At 35.7% G+C, this 19,116-nt stretch overlaps 2 protein-coding genes across 7 annotated transcripts in view; both read left to right on the forward strand.

Annotated features, from left to right (window-relative positions):
* Nucleotides 1–2,611: 2,611 nt before the first annotated feature.
* Nucleotides 2,612–3,314, forward strand: LOC129764860 (uncharacterized). Its single transcript, XM_055764410.1, has 2 exons — nucleotides 2,612–2,928; nucleotides 3,062–3,314. The coding sequence occupies exons 1-2, from the start codon at nucleotides 2,720–2,722 to the stop codon at nucleotides 3,186–3,188; spliced, it is 336 nt and encodes a 111-aa protein (XP_055620385.1). The 5' UTR covers nucleotides 2,612–2,719; the 3' UTR covers nucleotides 3,189–3,314.
* Nucleotides 3,315–15,044: 11,730 nt separating this feature from the next.
* LOC129764858 (zinc transporter foi) overlaps nucleotides 15,045–19,116 on the forward strand; it is a 56,401-nt gene continuing 52,329 nt past the window's right edge. For 3 of the 6 annotated variants that reach the window (XM_055764400.1, XM_055764402.1, XM_055764405.1), the window contains exon 1: nucleotides 15,045–15,256. The gene's annotated coding sequence lies outside the window, so the exon portion shown is untranslated. The other 3 variants (XM_055764401.1, XM_055764403.1, XM_055764404.1) reach the window with 3 other exon arrangements.

Consider the following 19,116-nt stretch of genomic DNA (forward strand, 5'->3'; position numbering starts at 1 on the left):
CATTAATTGGTCGTAGGAATCATATGATTCGACGTCGCTAGATTTTTTTCATGTTGGGTTACGCAAGAAATCTTGTTTAGACGGACAATACAATGCTGAACCCTGCCACGTTTGCCGTGGCTCATTGATATTTTTTGACAGAAAAATGAGTAATAAAACAAAGCAAATATTCCATTTGAGTTTAACTTTGAAATACTTGTATGTTCTTTGTTCTTTGTTTTTAAAAGGCTTTAAACTTTGCAGTTCATTCGCCTCTAATTTCAATACTTGTAATACTTTGTTTTTCTATTATCTTCGAAGATATAAAGGCTATCTGGTTTGTCAACACGGAAACGCGCAATATCCAGTTGAACAATCCGCATCCGAATATAAATTACAAAATTCCAAGGATTGATCTTGAGCAAAGCGAATCGAATAAAATTAAACAGATTTAAAATCACTATCAGATACAATTTAAGCTCACGATTTTCGAACACATGCAAAGAATTGTGGTGCTGTCATATAGAATACATATTCAATACTAGAAAGTTAATTTACTTTCACAGATTTATTTCAGAAGTGTGCTCATTTCATCTGGAAATCTTGAAGCATCTTGAGGCGTTGGCAGTAGCAACAACAATTTTTGAAGTGGCTCGTATGGTGTGTTATAATATGAGCTACATCAGAGCTCGAGTTTTTGAAGCGCACAAAAACGAACAGAACGATTTTATATACATAGACTCTTTTTCTATCATTTAAAAAAAAAAAGAAAAGATAAAGTAGGAAGCATGTACTGATATCTATAGATCCTCACTTGACAAAGGATGAGGAGTAAAAGGTCGAAATTTTTCAGAGATTTCGGAACGCCTGTATCTTTGATATAAACGATGACAATAAAATAAAAAATACAGCATTTTCAAGCTACAAATTTCTAGTGTGTGATGTGTATATGTGTTGTAGATAAAATACTTTGCAAGAAAAGATAAACCGTTTATAGTTTGTTTTCAAAGTTTCTCTAGATTTTGAGAATATATGCTTAAAAGCAATCCAATCAACATAATTATTTCGCGTCCATTTGATTCATAGAGAGTTTCAGTAGAACTATTTACTACAGAGGTATTCTCTATCGAATGAAAAATTATCCTTTGATTTCGAATTAAGAATATTTCATGAAATAATGAACGCACAGCAAATCGATGGTCAAATCTACTCATCGCAATCTTGGAAATATTTAATACATGGTTAACCTTATTAAACCTTTTAACCTTTATTATTTTTTTTTATAAATGTTCAAACTATTGAGAAAACTTTCTCATAAATTGAATAAAATATCGAAAACGATTATATCTGTTTAAAATAATATTATTACATATAGGTTATTAGGTAGCTGATCCGAAAAATGTTAAGAGATAGGGGATCATAAAAAATCTTCCACGCTGATGATCAAATCTCAACTACGAAAGAATTATTGAACCTTTCCTTGAGACCGGTTTTTTGCCTTAAAATGACTGAACTGAAAATTCAAAAAGTGCGCACGATGCTTTCATTCGAGGAAAATTTGCATAAAATTATGTTGTGAACACATTTAAATTAGTGGAAGATAACAAGAAGAATAATAGTGTGGTGTCAAGGAAGTACCTGTAGAGTGGTTGGAGAACTTCCAGTTTATCATGTATTTTTGGAAAACTAATTAAAAACACAAAATTTGAAGTTGGTTCCTTACATTTAAAAGTTGATCCTGGGTTCTATTAATTTGAAAGTTTTACAATTGCATTCTATGCAAAAAAATTTTTTTCATCAAATATGATCCTCTATCACCTCCTGAAATATTCTATAATTTATCAGAACACTGGCTCAATTGTTTTAAGTTGACGACTAGTGATGCATAGACAATCTCCTGCAAATGTAAATATTTATTCCTAGAAATTAATGAAATGAAAATACTTTGGAAAAATAATTTTACACGCAATTCTGTATGAAAAACTATACAGACGTTATTATCATATATTGTTCTCGAGATATAACAAAACGTATAGAAAATTATATTTGATAAAAATCATTTACGCATATCATGGAATCTCAACCATTATGGAATCGTTTATTTTTTATAGTTTTGGCTATGACGCTATGAATACCCCGTAACTATAAAAGTTCGATCATAGGAAATAATTGGTCATTCACAATTTACGTGAGATATTTTTATAATACAGATTTCACTGAAGAAGATCCATGATATGGAAGAAAATATATGAACGTTTGACTGGGCAGCACTCTCAGGCTTCTCAATCCGTTTATTGATGAATACGGAGAGAAAATTCTTCCTGTCCACGTGGACTCAGTCTATACCCCCTCCCCCCTCTCCGTGGACAAGAGTGGACATTTTCTTACCCCCTACCCCCCCTAAAGTTGTCCACGTGGTATGTGGACAGCCCCTTACTTGTTCGATACTGGTACAAGTAACTTGAACAGAGTGTCTGTTCTCTGTTCACTGGATACTTCAACTAGAGCGCTGACTGGCATCGTCTAAATCAGCCTTAAGTTAAGAGAACAAAATGACGCGTAAAATCGTTGAATGAAACTTCGAATTCAAACACATTCATAAATGTATAGTTGTTCACGCATGTCATGGAAACGGCATAGTTGTTATCAGTTTACTGCAGCATAGGAATGTAGAGAATCGCTACGCAAAATTGTTTGTGAGAAAAAATTCGAAATAAGTGAAAATTTTAAACACGGAAACATGTCCAAGAGTACGAAGAAACAGTTGCCTACACTCAACGCCATGTTCACATCATACGCTAAATTTCGCCCAGCTCTTAACACATTCGAAGGAGACGGCGAACGGATATTGTTGTCCCAAAGCGATGCGTGGATGCAACAAGCAGGATTGATCGGAGTGAAAAAATTCTTCACCCTCACCGAAACTGCCGTTATATTTTTCACCTTCGGGTAGGTTCACTGTCGTTATTTATAACCCTAACCACCGCGTTCGTTGTAACCCTGACTACCAAATAAATAGCACGTAACATTGGAAGTAATAATTCGTGGCAATCTGTTGCTGCGTGTTTACATTTTTTTTTAGAAAGTCCACGTTGGACTTCAATGAGTATCAACAGTTCTTGGAAAAGTTGTGTGACAGCAAAAAGCTAGGTCTGAAGGAGGTCTGTCACAGTTTGGTGAGTTGTGGTCCTCCGGGAGCATACTCTTGACGATTCAGCAGCCAAACGTTGATTGCGTATTTGGATCATATCATCGATGATTAGTATTGGTCGATGAACGGAAAATCAAGAAGAAATCTTAAGCAATTCTAGCAATACATGTGTTGTACTGATCTATAAGCATGAAAATAAAACTTGTTTTAATAACACTCTAAGTAGCTTAATTTTTATTGAACCGTATAGTTTCGAGTTGAAATTTATGTTTTTTTTTTAAATACTTAGTTTTTCATCTTTACATTATTTGCTCGGCGTTAATGCAGAGCGAATTGAGTGACAAATTTGAATAAGAGATAATGATAGCATTGAATTGTCATGATGAAAGACAAAGCCGTTTATATTGATTAATTCTCGTTGTTTTTATTCTTAACCGCTCCATGAAATATATCCACCTCAAAAAGAACGATTACGAAAATAAAACCCAAATTCTTTTCAAATGTGATATTTTTTCAAAGAGCTAATTGATTTTAATTTGATATGTCGATCATCTGAATCGGTCCAGTAGTTCAAAAGTTGTGAATTTTTGAAAAAGTAATTTTTGGAAAAAGAGGAAAATATTATTTATCGGACCTCCTTCAAATGTAAATGGCCACCCTGAAGAAAGAACAAAAAATACGGGTCTCATAATTTTCGATGAGAAACAAATGAGAAATTAAACTTTTTGCGAAAATCTGAGAACTATTGTATCGATTTTGGTATGGAACGGTTGTATACAGGGTGGACTCGATTATATACAGTTTACAAATTCTTTTTTGTATACAATCGAATTTTCAATTGTTTTATAGTCATATTATCCGTTTTTTAAATTTAAAAAAAAGTTAACTTTTGTTTCATCTTTTTAACCCATTCACGAATCACTCCATTGGCAATTAGACTGTGCCAAAACGAACAACATCGAATCTCATTCGTGTTGTATCGATGCGAAATAGATGCATAGCTTCAGGGGTATACAACAAAAATGATTCATTTTCCGTTGACTTTTCTAAAATTTTAATTGAAACTCAAAAAATAAGTTATTGATTAATAAATGTTTACGTACCAATATAGGTAGTGCGGACTGAATCAAAACGGCTGTCAAAAAAGATCCAACGATCAGGAGTGTTATTTTTCTTATGATAATCAACACTATAAAAGAAGTATTGTTGTCAAGGGCAAAAATAATTAAAATTATAAAATGAACGAACTACATTTTTCAGTCAATTGTTTAATTAACCATTGCATCTCTGGAAGAGCATCTCAGCCTTTCACTGAGCAACGGATTTTTAATGTCCCCTTTCTTTGACATAACGTTTTCCCGAACGAATTAACACGTTGACTGCCAAGGCAATTTTCAGAAATCTGGCCAAAAATGGCAATTTGATTTTATCTCATTATATTATTAAAAACTCAAATTCTAGTACATAGGTATCATAAAAAAATTTGTTTGTTGCTTTTTTCATAAAAATGGTAAGTAAACATAGGACGAGATAACTCGTAGTTGGCGTCCTTAAAAAGATCGCAATCTACGAGTTATCTCATAGTTGGCAGTCAACGTGTTAAAAACAAACGAAGTCAGAGTCACGTACATGTTTACACCTGCGATTTGAAAATATTCGATAAAAAGTGGAAGGAAGAGATGCCAGATGATTTTTAAAAAAAGTCTGTAAAAACATGTGAATGTCTGTGAAAAATGCGGAAAAGTCTGTAAAAGTGTGCAGATCTATAGAAATGTCTTTTAACGTTAATTTTCACATATTCATTAATACTTTGTACATCGCGATGAACGTAAGATTGTATTTTGTATATATATACAGCCATTCCTTGCCAAACCAATACAGTGGTTCTCAGATCTTCGTCAATAGTGGTAATTTTGTTCTTTATCGTAAAACATTAGACTCGTATTTTTTATTTTTTCATTAGGGTGCCCATTTCCATTTTAAGGTGATCCAAAAAATCAATTTCTTTCCACTTTTTCACAACATGACTTTTTTCAAAAATTTATAACTTTCGAACCACTTAACCGATTTAGATGATCCACGTATCAAATTGAAGCCAATGAGCTTTAATTGAAAAATATTGAACTTGCAGAGAATATGGATCCTATTTTCGTAATTATTGATTGTAGTCGTTTTTTAATGTTTTCATGGCTTTGGCGGGGGCGCTATATTTTTTAATATTTTTTCTTGAAAGCTGAGATTTTTTAACATAAAATATCGCGATATCAGAGACGTAATTTTTTTCGTTTTCGAAATATGATTTTTCAAAACTAATCGTTGGTTCGGAAAACTATTTTTCCCCATTTTTCCCACTACAAAAAGTCATAACTTTTGAACTATTGGACCGATTCATATCATCGACATATCAAATTAAAGCTTACGAGTTATTTTTCTTTGAAAAAATATTACTTTTGCGAAATTTTTTTTGTGTTTGTAATTATTGATTGAGTTAGTTTTTCATAGTTTTCTCGGTTAAAGATAGGAGCGCTATATTTTTTTATATTTATTATGGAAAGCTGAGGATTATTTACCTAAAATATCTCGATATCAGAGATGCTATAATTATCGTTTTTACATTATATTTTGTAAATTTAATATGTTTTAAGTCCTCGATCAATATTCCTATGTGACTAAACTAGACCTATGCGACTAAAATCCAATCTTCCCGCAAGTGTGATATTTTCCCAAATTTTGATTTTTCAAATCATATCTAAAAAACGAAAAAATAGCATCTCTGATATCGAGATATGTTATGTAAAAAAATCCAGCTTTCAAGAAAAAATATTAAAAAATCCCTCTAGTCCAAAGTCATAAAAAAAATTAAAAACGACTACAATCAATAATTACTAACATATAATTATTTTTTTTCGCAAGTTAAATATTTTTCAATAAAAGGTAGTTTCAATTTTATATGTCGATTATCTAAATCGGTTCAGTGATTCAAAAGTTATGATTTTCATTTGTGATTTTTGGGAAAAAGTGGAAAAAAAGGATTTTTCGGACCGCCCTAAAATGGAAATGGGCACCCTACTGAAAAAATAACAACTACGGGTCTAATGTTTTGCGATAAAAAACAAAATTACCATATTTGACGCAAATCTGAGAACCACTATATCGATTTTGCATGGAATGGCTGTATATATATCCAGCAAACTTTGTTCTGTCATAAAAAATATTTCTAGTGAATATGTTAATTGTAAAATAAAAAATAACTTATGTTTTCTAAGTGTGTTTAAATGTTTCAACGATCTACACATACATACATACACATACATACGAGTTTAAATTTCTATAAAAATCAGTATTTCTTCGTTGATATGTTGGACATCCACCAAGGCTTGCGGTCTTGTCGTTGGTGAAATTTATAAGAAAATGCAGCGTATATTTTCCATCCGCCATGCAAGGCTATACAAGTTTTAGATCACTAAACGGCCATGAACCATGTCTGTGGTAACAATATCGAACAGTAACCCATATTTCGTCATAAGCAGACTCGAAAGCAAATGTAAGTTGTTGAAAATAGAATAAAAATTGTTATTCGATGTTGTATACTTAGAAGACATAGTCCTGACCCTAACTTAACTATTTTTCTATAAATCTCCTTGAATTTCAGCAAAACAATCTTATCCATAACAGAAAATAATTATCAGAGACAATTTTCGTTCAAGATTTTTCCCTATCTGCAGTGGAAGCAATTTTTCATTAATTGTGAATAATCGTATCCTCTCTTCCGTCTGCAATGATGTCAGGGCAAAAGTACTTATGTGTATGAGTTCCAAACTTCATACACACCAGATGGGCCAATCAGAAAGTCTGCCGGGCCGCAGGTTGAGTATCGCTGGTCTAACGTCATGTGTATTGATATAAACTAAATATAATGACTTTTTTGTATTTAGTTGAAATGTAAATACATAGTAGTTATAAGATAGGTTTAAGAATTGAGTGTGATGAGTGTGAGTGAGAGTGTGAGTGTGAACGTTGTCAACATATCCTTATATCCAATCCTGATCCTGATAAAAATATGTCACCCTTCTAAACTCGAGTCTACCGCGAGTAATCGGTTTTCTACCTTATTAACAATAGAATTAAGGAAAATTGTTCATAGATGTATATATATATATATATATATATATATATATATATATATATAATATAATATGTTTAGTAAAGAATTCAGCTCCTTTAAACTTATGAAACTGAGCCTATAAAAATAAACGAATTAATAAAAAATTAAAAAAAAATTCTGTGGAAAAATGTCATATGGTGAGTCAAATGTCTTTGATGTGATGAATAGAGCCTCTTATTTTTCAAAAACCTGTGAAATATTGTTATATCCAAAAAGTCTACAACAAAAATAAAAAGTTTTACAGATATGTCTGTAGATTTACAAACATATTTGTAAATCTGGCATCTCTGGTGGTCTGAGAATTTATTGCAAGAAATCGCTTGAAAGCATGCATGAATTTGCTTGAAAATTAAGTGAATTGAGTCCGCACCACTTAGGTACCAATGAATTGTTCGTTTTTATTTTTGTACTAAATGGTGTTATTATTAATTTTATCCCGAAAATTCATAATGAACTTAATTATATATATCACCAAAATATAGGCTCTCTAACCGCTCTACTATTTGTTCTTGGATACCCAACTTCTATCTTTCTTAATTTCGCCGCAATACCGTTTTAAAAAATTCCTGTTGAGAGTTCAATTGAAATTTTCAAAAATTACGATGTTTACTCCACTGTATTTATAATAGTCAATTAAATTTCACTTTAACGTTGAAATATTATATGTTTTTTAAAAATAAGCCGTATTTGAAAAATAAAAAAATCGAACTGTATATAATCGAGTCTATACAACTTTTGACTTTTCTTTCAGATTAAAAGCTCACGCAAAAAAAATCGAATAGCTCCTTATAGATTTTTTTTGATCCGTGGTGCGGATAATCCGCGAATGCGAGTTCCTTAGTAATTCTATAAACCTTCCCGAAATTTGTCAGTGAGTAGTAGAGTCTCGCTCTTTTGTTTTGGCCATGGCTTTTGTTATATTATCATTACTTTTGTACCACCTTGTATACTTGAATCTTGTTTCCGTAAAATTTGTATTACCTTATCCCCCAGCAAAAGCATCAGTTAGTTGAATGAAGCACCTGAAAGAGAATAGACGTGTGTTTCATTGTTCTCTGACATACAAATAAAACATGGTGCCAGATGTTCTCGCGGAATTGTAAAGTAGTTTCGGTTCGATAAAACATTTACATAATTCGGTGAATAAATCGTGTTCCGTGGAGGCCGACCGGAGATAAAACTGAAAGCGAATATAACTTTCTCTCTCGCGGCGCGTTACGAGTGTACGTGAAAGCCTCCGGACGCCATTTTGGTTTTAATCGTTCGAGAAATAAAAAAAATTCTTTTCACAACGGATCAGCAAATAGCGACGCTACTGGAAAATCAAAATAAGCTATTTGGCGAGCTTGTGAAGCAGATGATGGAGCACCGAGTACAGCCTGCTGAAGAAGGTTCCGCAGTAATAATATCACCCAATGTTCCTCTTCCTCCTCCGCTTGTAATTGATGGAGACATGGAGGAAAATTTTTGCTTCGAAAGCAACTGGCGAAATTATGCGACAGTGATAGGGATGGATTACTGTCCCATTGCCGAAAATCCGAAGAAAGAGAGTTTCCTTTTATCAATCGTAGGAACATCAGCACTAGAAAGTACTTTAACTTTGAACTCACCCCGGAAAACGAACAAAGTTCGGACACAGTTTTGGCAGCCATTAAAAGAAAAGTGATGTGCTCCCGGAATATTATCATCGATCGATTGGAATTTTTCACCTCTGCACAGTTATCGACGGAGAGCATTGACGATTTCGTGTCTCGTTTGAAGCTATTGGCTAAACCCTGCAGATTCGATATGTTGGAGACGGAAATGATGGCATTTAAAATTGTCACAACGAACAAATGGTCTCATCTAAAAACAAAAATGCTCACGATGACTGACATCACAACAACGGAAGCCGTGGATTTATGCCGGATGAAAGAAATAACGGCGAAGCACTCACAAACACTGTCGTTGTAGCCGCGTGTGGATATTAACAAGCTGAATTCATCATCTAAGTCTCGCAAATGTAAGTTTTGGGGAGAATGGCACATTTTCGAGAAGGGATCTTGTCCAGCCTACGGCAAGAGGTGCAAAAAATGCAGTGGAAAAAACTATTTCGAAAAAGTGTGCCGTGCTAGAAAGGAAAAATCATTTACACGAACCAAATCACGAAGGATCAAGGAAGTAAAGAACGACGAATGGAGTTCGAACGAAGATAGTACGGATAAGGAAAGCAGTGAAGAGTCGGAAATCGATGGAGAAATTGGTAAAATATTCGACAACTCCAAGAAAGGTGGCAATGTTTTAGCGGAGGTTCAACTGAAGGTGAATAACAAATACAAGAAAGTGAAGTGCGAACTTGACACTGGGGCTAATGCAAGTCTCATTGGACACGATTGGTTGCGCAAATTATTTGGAGATCCGAACCCCAAGCTTTTACCGTCGTCCTTCAAACTTCAAGCCTTTGGTGGTAGTATCATTCCAGTACTTGGACAAGTGAAATAGCACAAGGATAAAAAGTATATGTTGGTCTTACAAGTAGTTGACGTCGAGCACAGGCCACTTTTATCACTAAAGGTATGCACTACGCTAGGACTAGTAAAATTTTGCAACTCAGTAGCTGTGGATCCCGCCGAACCGTCTAAAAGTATACTGTATTAGAGCTGAACAAATCGTCGATAAATACAGCGATATTTTCAAAGGTTACGGAAAAATACCTGGTAGAATTAAATTAGAAATTGACTCCAATATCCCGCCTGTTATCCAACAGCCCCGACGTGTACCTATAGCACTTCGTGCTCTTCTAAAGGTGGAACTAGAAAAACTCGTGAAAGATGGTATTATTACAAGAGAATACAACCACACCGAATGAGTGAGTAATATATTTCTTGTCAAGCGTGGAACGAAAGGCTCCGAATCACTCCGCATCTGTTTGGACCCCATTCCATTGAATAAAGCTTCGAAGCGTCCAAACCTTCAATTTGTGATATTAGACGAGATTTTACCTGAGTTAGTCCAAGCACAAGCGTTTTCCACGTTCGATGCCCGAAAAGGATTTTGGCACGTAGAGCTGGAAGAATGTAGTAGTAAATTAACATCTTTCTGAACACCGTTCGGACGATATCGGTGGTTGAGATTACCATTTGGAATTTCTTCGGCTCCCGAAATTTTCCAAACCAAGCTTCAGCAAATCATCCAAGGCTTGGAAGGGGTGGAATGTTTGGCTGATGATTTACTTATTTATGGCCGAGTTAAGACGTTTCGCGATGCGCTCGAAAATCATAACCAAAATTTGGAGAATCTACTCATTCGCTTGAGGAAAAACAACGTTAAGTTAAATCGTTTAAAGCTAACTCTTTGTGAGACCTCTGTTAAATATTACGGCCATGTTCTCTCGAATCATGGCTTGCAGACAGATGAGTCCAAAATTGATTCAATAAAAAGCTATCCAGTTCCATCGAATCGAGCGGAGCTACATCGCTTCATAGGGATGACCACTTATTTGAGTCGATTTATTCCTAATCTGAGCGCAAATTGTACGAATCTGAGGAAGCTGATATCCGAGAAAGAACCATGGGTTTGGAACAATGTTTAGGAAACGGAATTCAATAGGTGAGAGTGTATTGTTTCGGACATAAATACACTTCGATACTACGATGTTCGTCAGCCGTTGGTTATCGATTGCGACGCAAGCTCTTTTGGTCTGGGTGTAGCAGTGTTCCAGCATGATGGTATAATCGGTTACGCTTCACGAACACTTACGGAAACGGAACGTGATTATGCTCAAATTGAGAAAGAACTTGCACAAGGTTCGATCTACTAGTGGTCGGTAAACCTAAAACTGTCATTAGAACGGATCACAAACCGTTAAATAATATTTTTAAAAAACCGCTGCTTACCGCCCCCAAGAGACTACAAAACAATGTTACTCAACTTGCAACGTTACCGTTTGGAAATCGAATTCGCCACTGGTAAGGAGAATACCGTGGCGGATGCTATCTCACGAGCACCACACGACGACACGAGTGCACCTGCAGAGTTCCAAAAGATGAATATGTTCAAGATTTTCCGGGAATTGGAAGATTGGAAATTTATCAATTATTTGAGAGTGTCCGACAACAGTTTGGACAGCATCATCGAAACGACTAGTGAAAATCCAGCACTGATGAAAGTTATTGATTATATTTGCAATGGCTGGCCAAAGTTTATCGAACGTGTTCCAGCACCAGCTAAAATGTATTTCAAGTATAGAAGTAAGCTTGCAACCCAGGAGGGTTTGGTTTTCAGGAACGATCGGATTGTTATTTCATGTTCTATGCAGCGTTCAATGATAGACAAAGTGCACATCAGCCGCCTATGCAGTGTTCAGCTGTTCTCGTGTATCCATTTCAGATTGTATCGATGAATGTATTCTTCGCAGAATATGCAGGAAAACGAAGAAACTTTCTCGTAACGGTAGATCACTATTCTAACTATATCGAAGTTGATATACTGAATTATTTGTCAGGCAGCTGCCTTGTGAAGACTTGTCAGATCAACTTTGCTCGCCATGGAATACCCCAGTTAGTAATATCGGACAACGGAAGCAGCTTTATTAACCAAAAAATGAAGGAAATGGCAAGATATTGGAACTTCCAGCACTCTACATCCGTTCCCTATCACCATCAAGCCAACGGTAAAGCTGAGGCCGCTGTAAAGATAGTGAAACGTCTGATCCAGAAAGCAGAAAGGACCAGTCAGAACTTCTGGTACGTCCTTTTGCATTGGAGGAATATCCCGAACAATATCGGCAGCAGTCCAGCAAGCAGACTTTTCTCTCGTATTTATTCCAGCTTCAGCTGAAAAAATACTGCCCTAAAGTGGTATCAAATGTCTCGGAGCATATTCTTGAAAATAAAAGAAGGATGAAATATTATTATGATCGAAAATCTCGAGCACTACCAGCTGTGGAAACGGGCTCACCAGTGTATTTTATATTATCATTACTTTTGTACCACCTTGTATACTTGAATATTGTTTCCGTAAAATTTGTATTACCTCGTCCCCCAGCAAAAGCATCAGTTAGTTGAATAAAGCTCCTGAAAGAGAATAGACGTGTGTTTCATTGTTCTCTGAAATACAAATAAAATAGCTTTCACATTATCTGATCACTGATGTAAACGACCTTACAGATGGATAGTTCAACAATTTCTGTATTGATAAAACATAGTTTTCATGCTAAAATATCTTTTTTTCGTGTTAGTACCTCAGTTTTAGCCCTCTATTGCGTTATCCGCGATTTTCGTTATACGCGGTGATCTAGCCCCACTATTTCGCGGATAATCGGGGTTCTACTGTATTAGTAATGGGCGCAGTCTCTGAAGGTAAAGATGACTTCCACCTGGTGGACAATATGAGGATACCGAAAAAAACTATCAAATAGGAGTATTCCCGTCATTCTCTATTAGACGAAGTGAAACTCCATGGACCCACTTACTTCACAAAACTCGAACTAAACAACGCAATTTACTACCTTGAACTTCACACCGAATCACGTGATCTCATCACATTCATTTCTGAGAACGGTATAGTCCGATTCATCAGGTTAAAGTTCGGGGTAAATTGTACCGCCAAAATTTTCAGCGGGAAATGTCTACGATACTCGAAGGTGTAGATAATATTATCGTTTACATAGAAGACGTCCTGGTCTACGCATAGACCCCGGAGAATTTACCGAAAACCCGTTAGCTGCGTCAAGCAACCTTTTAAAACAAACAACCTGCCGTTGAGTACCAAGAAGAGTTGTGAGAACTTCAATCAAATTTCATGGTCACGAGTCCGACAAAGATGGATTGCATGTGGAAGAAGAAAAGCGGCTATCCCTCTTTGTGGTCGGTTATCACTTTCACCATCAACGAGTACGAGGTAAGAACTAAGAATAATTTGAACTCTACATACAACGAATTATCAGCCGGGTTGTTATCAGTCCGTTTACCGATATTATTTGCTCATTTTTTCCTGACAACGAATTGTACATTTCTGTAATTAATAAACGAGATCAAGAAACATATAAATTCAAAGAATGAGCTCAATGATGCATATCATTTGAATTTGAATCACGTGGTTTTCAAAGTGAGATATCTGTTATATTTACAGCGGTGCTACAGTCTGCTCTTCGATTACAGCGGTTCTATGGAATAGCTCACCTTTGGAAAGTCAACTTGTTTCATTTGTGGACAGCTGGGATGCCAGATGTTAAGACAAGTCTAGCGTGTTTCCATTAACTCGATTTTTTTACAAATGTTACATAGGAACTTTTCAAAAGTTACGCGAGATTTGACCTGGAATACGAAAATCGTGTTGCCCGACGAGTTGATAGTTTTTTTTTCGAAGTTGTGTTTCCATTTAGGCGCGCTCAATGAGGCATTGCATTATTTATGTAATTTTAGCAAACACTGTCTATTGTTTTCAAAAGAAAAGTAGTTGAAACGCACCACATAAATCGGAATTAATAATTCATTTGCCATTACTTTGCTTTGTTTTTAGTTTTAATGTGGATCGAATGACGTGAGAGCTAGAACGCAATTGCAAATAGGCAACTACTATTCAATTTTCTGCATAATATTTTGAGACATTCAAAAATAAGTTCGTATTTTTTCGTACAAATTTCAGATACTAATCAAAAATCTCTAAAATAAAATCAATGCTCTCGTTGCAAATGTTTAGCATCACACACATCATGCCGGAGTTCAGGATTGATTCCTGAAAGAACTTTGTTTCGACTTGCAGTGTGGCCACATGTATTTTAGATTTTGTTACTCAGAAAACATTCAAGAGGTCTTATCTAGGATGGAAATAGTTCGTTGAGATGGCGAAGTTTCATTAGGAACGTTAGTGCTATTAAAGAAGAAGAAGCTCGTTGCCGAGTGTTTAGCATCACACACATCATGCCGGAGTTCAGGATTGATTCCAGAAAGAACTTTCTTTCGACTTGCAGCGTGGCCACATGTATTTTAGATTTTGTTACTCAGAACACATTCAAGGGGTTTTATCTGGGATGGAAATAGTTCGTTGAGATGGCGAAGTTTCATTAGGAACGTTAGTGCTATTGAAGAAGAAGAAGTAGATCAATGAGGAATATTTGCTATTGTTTTACTACTATTCGATAATATTATTTCAATTACACATGTCCACTTTTAATGTTCTCAATGAATGGCTTATCCATATGCATATTGTTTGAATGGCGTTAACGTTCTCTGTGGAACTTTTGCCGTCTCAACGTATGCATGAACTAGCATCATTTTATCAATACTTAGTTGAGATTTCTTAAGCCAAATTAACACGCCTTGAAAGTATTCCGATGGGCAAGCTCTAGAATACGCGTGACCACCGTGCAAGTCGAAGGAAATTTCTTTGACGAAAAATCCCCCGGGCAGAACGGGAATCGAACCCGAATACCCGGCATGATAATGTGAGATGCTAACCACTCGGATGCACTCCCATATGCTTATATGCATGCTTAATAGGTACTTGTAACACAATATAATAATTTCGTATTTTTACTCCATTCACTCTTGCATCGTTAAAAATAATCAAATAATTAATTATATAGTATGTACTCATTATACAATAATAATAATAAAAATAAACATAACAATAATTTTAAATTGAGTTATATATTAATACTTTTGTAAAACATGATTGTGAACATTTTCTCGTACCTCGCGAAAATACGAAAAAATCACCTGGCATCCCTGTTGGATAGCTGCATTAGTATTGGCTGTCAAAAAAAAATTGTACGCTATCTGCCTTCTGCCGAATAATAAGCGCACTCGTTTTGTACCAGGTTTTGATGCGTTTACCTATAGTTTCTGCAAAAAAACATTTTCCAGTGATCAATTATAATCGGGAGAGAAAGCGCTTCAATCAGCGCCTCGTTTCAGAAGTGAAATACGCTCGAGTCGTGTTCGCACTCGGAAGCAACCAGTGGTGTGGAATATTTGTAGGTCAGTAGCTGCGATAGTCTGTCGCGAAAACATCTTGTGCGCGGATCTATCACGTGTAGTTCTATTCTCGTTTATGGTAGTGTTATAATAGGGAAAAAACGGTGCAGGTATTGGAAGAACACAAAGAAAAGCGTTAAAAACAAACATCGATTCGCGGGTACGTTATCGGAAGAGACGCAACTAATCGATTGAAACACCCCGGCTGGCGTCTGTTCATCGTCAATTGTGACATTATGTAGAGGAAATGTCGAAGCGACGCAAATGGTTGCCGGTGACGGTGGATATTCTGTATTCGGAATTGGTGAATGGCTTCGATTTCAATTTATTCCATGCCGCAGAGTTGAAGGACAATATTTGTGGTACATAGTACTTTTGACTATGACATTCTGGGCCTGAAACGAGATGTACGTGGCTAAAAAGCCGGCTGTTTACAAATATCCCAAGCATCTATCGATTGTGAAGCAACAACCCTGATAATAGTTATTATTTTCGGGCTTTATAGGGACATTGTTAATATATGAATGCCTAAGTCAAAATCGCAGTTTTGAGTGATACAATTTTCATACAACACACAAACATGAATTGAGAACAAACTCAACAAATCCAGAAGGCCATTTCTGTATTTACTTTATCAAGGCTAATTTGTCTCAAGTGTTCGTTGTTGTAATTCATTCTGCATTTATACCATAGAGTATTGACCGAATATCCTTCTAAATACTCTAAAGTCAGTGTTTTACAGTTTTATCATCCACTGATATGAATTATAATTCGTTTTTTATGGTATGTCCGATTAGTTAGTGTTTTAAATGTGCTGCCTATATTATAAAATTCAATAGCTAGTGGCAAAAATATGCTCATCTTGAACACTTTAGAGAACAGCTCCCGTGGTCTTGTGAGAAACAATGTCAGGTTTTGCACATTTTGCAATAGAAACTTTGAGTTCATCCCTCCCATCTATGGGTGGGATCGAAGCTATTACAGGCAAACCTGTTTTGTGCAGGGGATAGGCACCGGAAAAAAATCGATTTAAACTTTACCAGTAATTTCAAAAAATTAAGATTGCTACACAATTTAAAAAAAAATTGCGTTATCAACATTCGGTTTCCTTTTTTCACTTTAATAAACGGCCTACTCACTTGCGCAGATCAAAAAATCAACTCTTTACTACTTTGAATAAGCTCCTACTGATACAGTAAACATTCACTAACTCGGCGAAAATGGAAGAACATTAATAAAATCGAGGGGAACTTCAATAAATTGTTTCATTCGCGTTGATCATGAAATTGGATAAACAAAAGGATTCCAATGGAAGCTTCGCCTTGAGTGCCACAACAGGTATGAAATATAATTTGAGGAAATTATTTTTCTGCAATTTAATCAATATTTTTGCCATGCGAAAATAATGTCAATTTTCACAACATTTCAAATTACATTCGAATGCCCTTCACAGCAAATTCTCCATTTGAATATGGCGTCGATCGTTCACGAAATTCTGCTTTTTAACTGGTCCAAGGACCAGTTAACGTTCGACCAGTTAAACGCAGTTTGGAGTGGTTTGGAGTTCTTTAGAAGTTGAGATATCTGACGTATGAAATTTCATACGCTGAGCCGATACAGTATCAAAAATGGAAATCATTTGAATATCGAACAAAACGGTTTTATTTCATAAAATTCAACAACCATTTTCATGCTTTATTGGCACTTCCGTGTACTGCCGCATAACTGTCCCATGGTTCAATTCCTAGAAATTTGTACATTTCCGGTACGGTCACACGGAATCTTGTATCTCCTATTAGCAGTGCGTACTTATTTGTCTCTGTGGTGATTAGTCCGACGAAATCTGCGTCAAATAGGTAATAGAACATTTGAACGGCAGACCATTTATGTTTCGAGCAGAGATCACTAAGATCAGGTGAATGTCCTTCAAGAACAACGGCTGTATCTGCATCCGAATTTAAGTTCATTTTTTCCCAGTGTCTGGCTCTCCGCTTCTTGCTGCTGCCCGAGGAGAAATCTTGTGATTGGCCTCTGTAGGAGACTATATGAGTTAGCTGGTTCTCCGGATTGTGGACGGGACACTATTGACGCGAATAAGTAGTCGAAACGAAACTATACAAATTACTCAGCTCTATATTCTATTTTCTCCACGATATAATGTACGAAGCGTAGTCGCTGATCTGTATGTGGCTAGTGAGGCTGAAGCTATCGTCGCATCCTATTTTATCCATCCTTCTATCGGCTTAGAGACAATAGGGATTAGAAACCTATTATCTGCTTTGTGCTATATGCAAATTAGGTTTAGAGATTTTTATCTGCGCGATCGATTTGTAAGCGAGAGCAAATTATTTAGGGTACGGAATGTATAGTTGACCTAATCCTTAACAGCCTCGTTCATTGTTGCTCTCGACATTCACTTGTTTGCCAAAACCGGAAGGGCCGTCCTCCGAGTCACTATCTCCAGTATCCACATCGCAGTCTCCACCGCTTAGAGGCACGATGACAAAGTCAATATCATTTGTTGACACTAGATTTTCGAAAGCGTCTTCGTCCAAATCAATCAGATAATTGTACAGCTCCTCCGGATTAACGGGAAGCTGATATATCCTATTGAGAAAAAATATACCATAGTTGCACAGCGTATGAAATTTCATACGTCAAAAGTAAACATAGATTTTTTTTTGCGATTTCATAATTTTCTTCGGATTTTTTGCTAGATATCATTTTTTACACTCGTCTAGTAGTGTTGTGTCATAGATTTGAGCAATTTGGAATCCTTTAAAAGGTAAAACTTTGATAAATTTATGTTTATTTTTGCGACTCCATTGAACCCGAACTTTGCAAGCTTCAATACACAACAAAACAACAAAAATGGCAGTTAAATGACACTGACACAAAAAAAAACACTCTTAAATTGTCACATGGTATCATTTAAAATGCGCTTAACACTTTAGTTTCATCAAAAACAGTTTTTCAAAAACGGGCATTTTTGCGTATTAAATTTCATACGCTGGGTTAAGAGCGGAAATTTAATCGCAATCCGCACTTAAAGTCGTAATTTTTAATACACTGCGTTTCACAACTATAGAACCATGATTTTTTCTAAGTTTCCAGAGATATGTAAGAAGTTGGTTCAATTGAAGTACGAGGGTCGTTCAAAAAATAAGTTTCAGTGCCTCAGAAATCGCGGAAAAATAAAGTTAGGACAAAAAACAAGGTGATTTTCGTAATCTACGTTTTATTTTCCATTTTTCTACATAATCGCCATAACGTTCGAGGCATTTTTCATAGCGTGGCACGAGTTTTTCTATTCCGAGCGCGAAGTGCGTAGTGTTCAACTTTTTGAAGTACGATGTAACTGCGTCACAATCGTATCACCGTACTATTGTGAAGTTTTGGACCGATTAAGAACAAAAGGCCAGGTTTATTGACGAAAGTAGTGTTCCTCATCCACAATAATGCGCGGCCCCATTCTGCTCGCGTAACTCAAGAGCAATTGAAAAAATTCAAATGGACTGTGTTCGAGCATCCTTCTTACTCCCCAGATCTCGCCCCTAGCTAGAGATGTCTAAATTTTTCGTTTATTCGATTATCGATTAGTCGTCGGGTCATTTTTAAATATTCGATTCACTCGAATAATTGTCTTTCAGTATTCGATTAATCGAGCGAATATTTTTTTCTTGTAATGATAATGAACAGACATTGCATGATAAAAAAGATTATGATATTTTAATTTTAAAAGTTAAAGTTGATTTCTCATTATTCGATACCAAATTACTCGATTATAATTGCAGATATTGGATTATTTGAATTAATCGAACGATTAACCGACGTCTTTAACCCTAGCGACTAGTGATGTCTAA

This window comes from Toxorhynchites rutilus, chromosome 2 (assembly GCF_029784135.1).
Source record: "Toxorhynchites rutilus septentrionalis strain SRP chromosome 2, ASM2978413v1, whole genome shotgun sequence".
In the NCBI taxonomy this organism is placed as follows: Eukaryota; Metazoa; Arthropoda; class Insecta; order Diptera; family Culicidae; genus Toxorhynchites; species Toxorhynchites rutilus.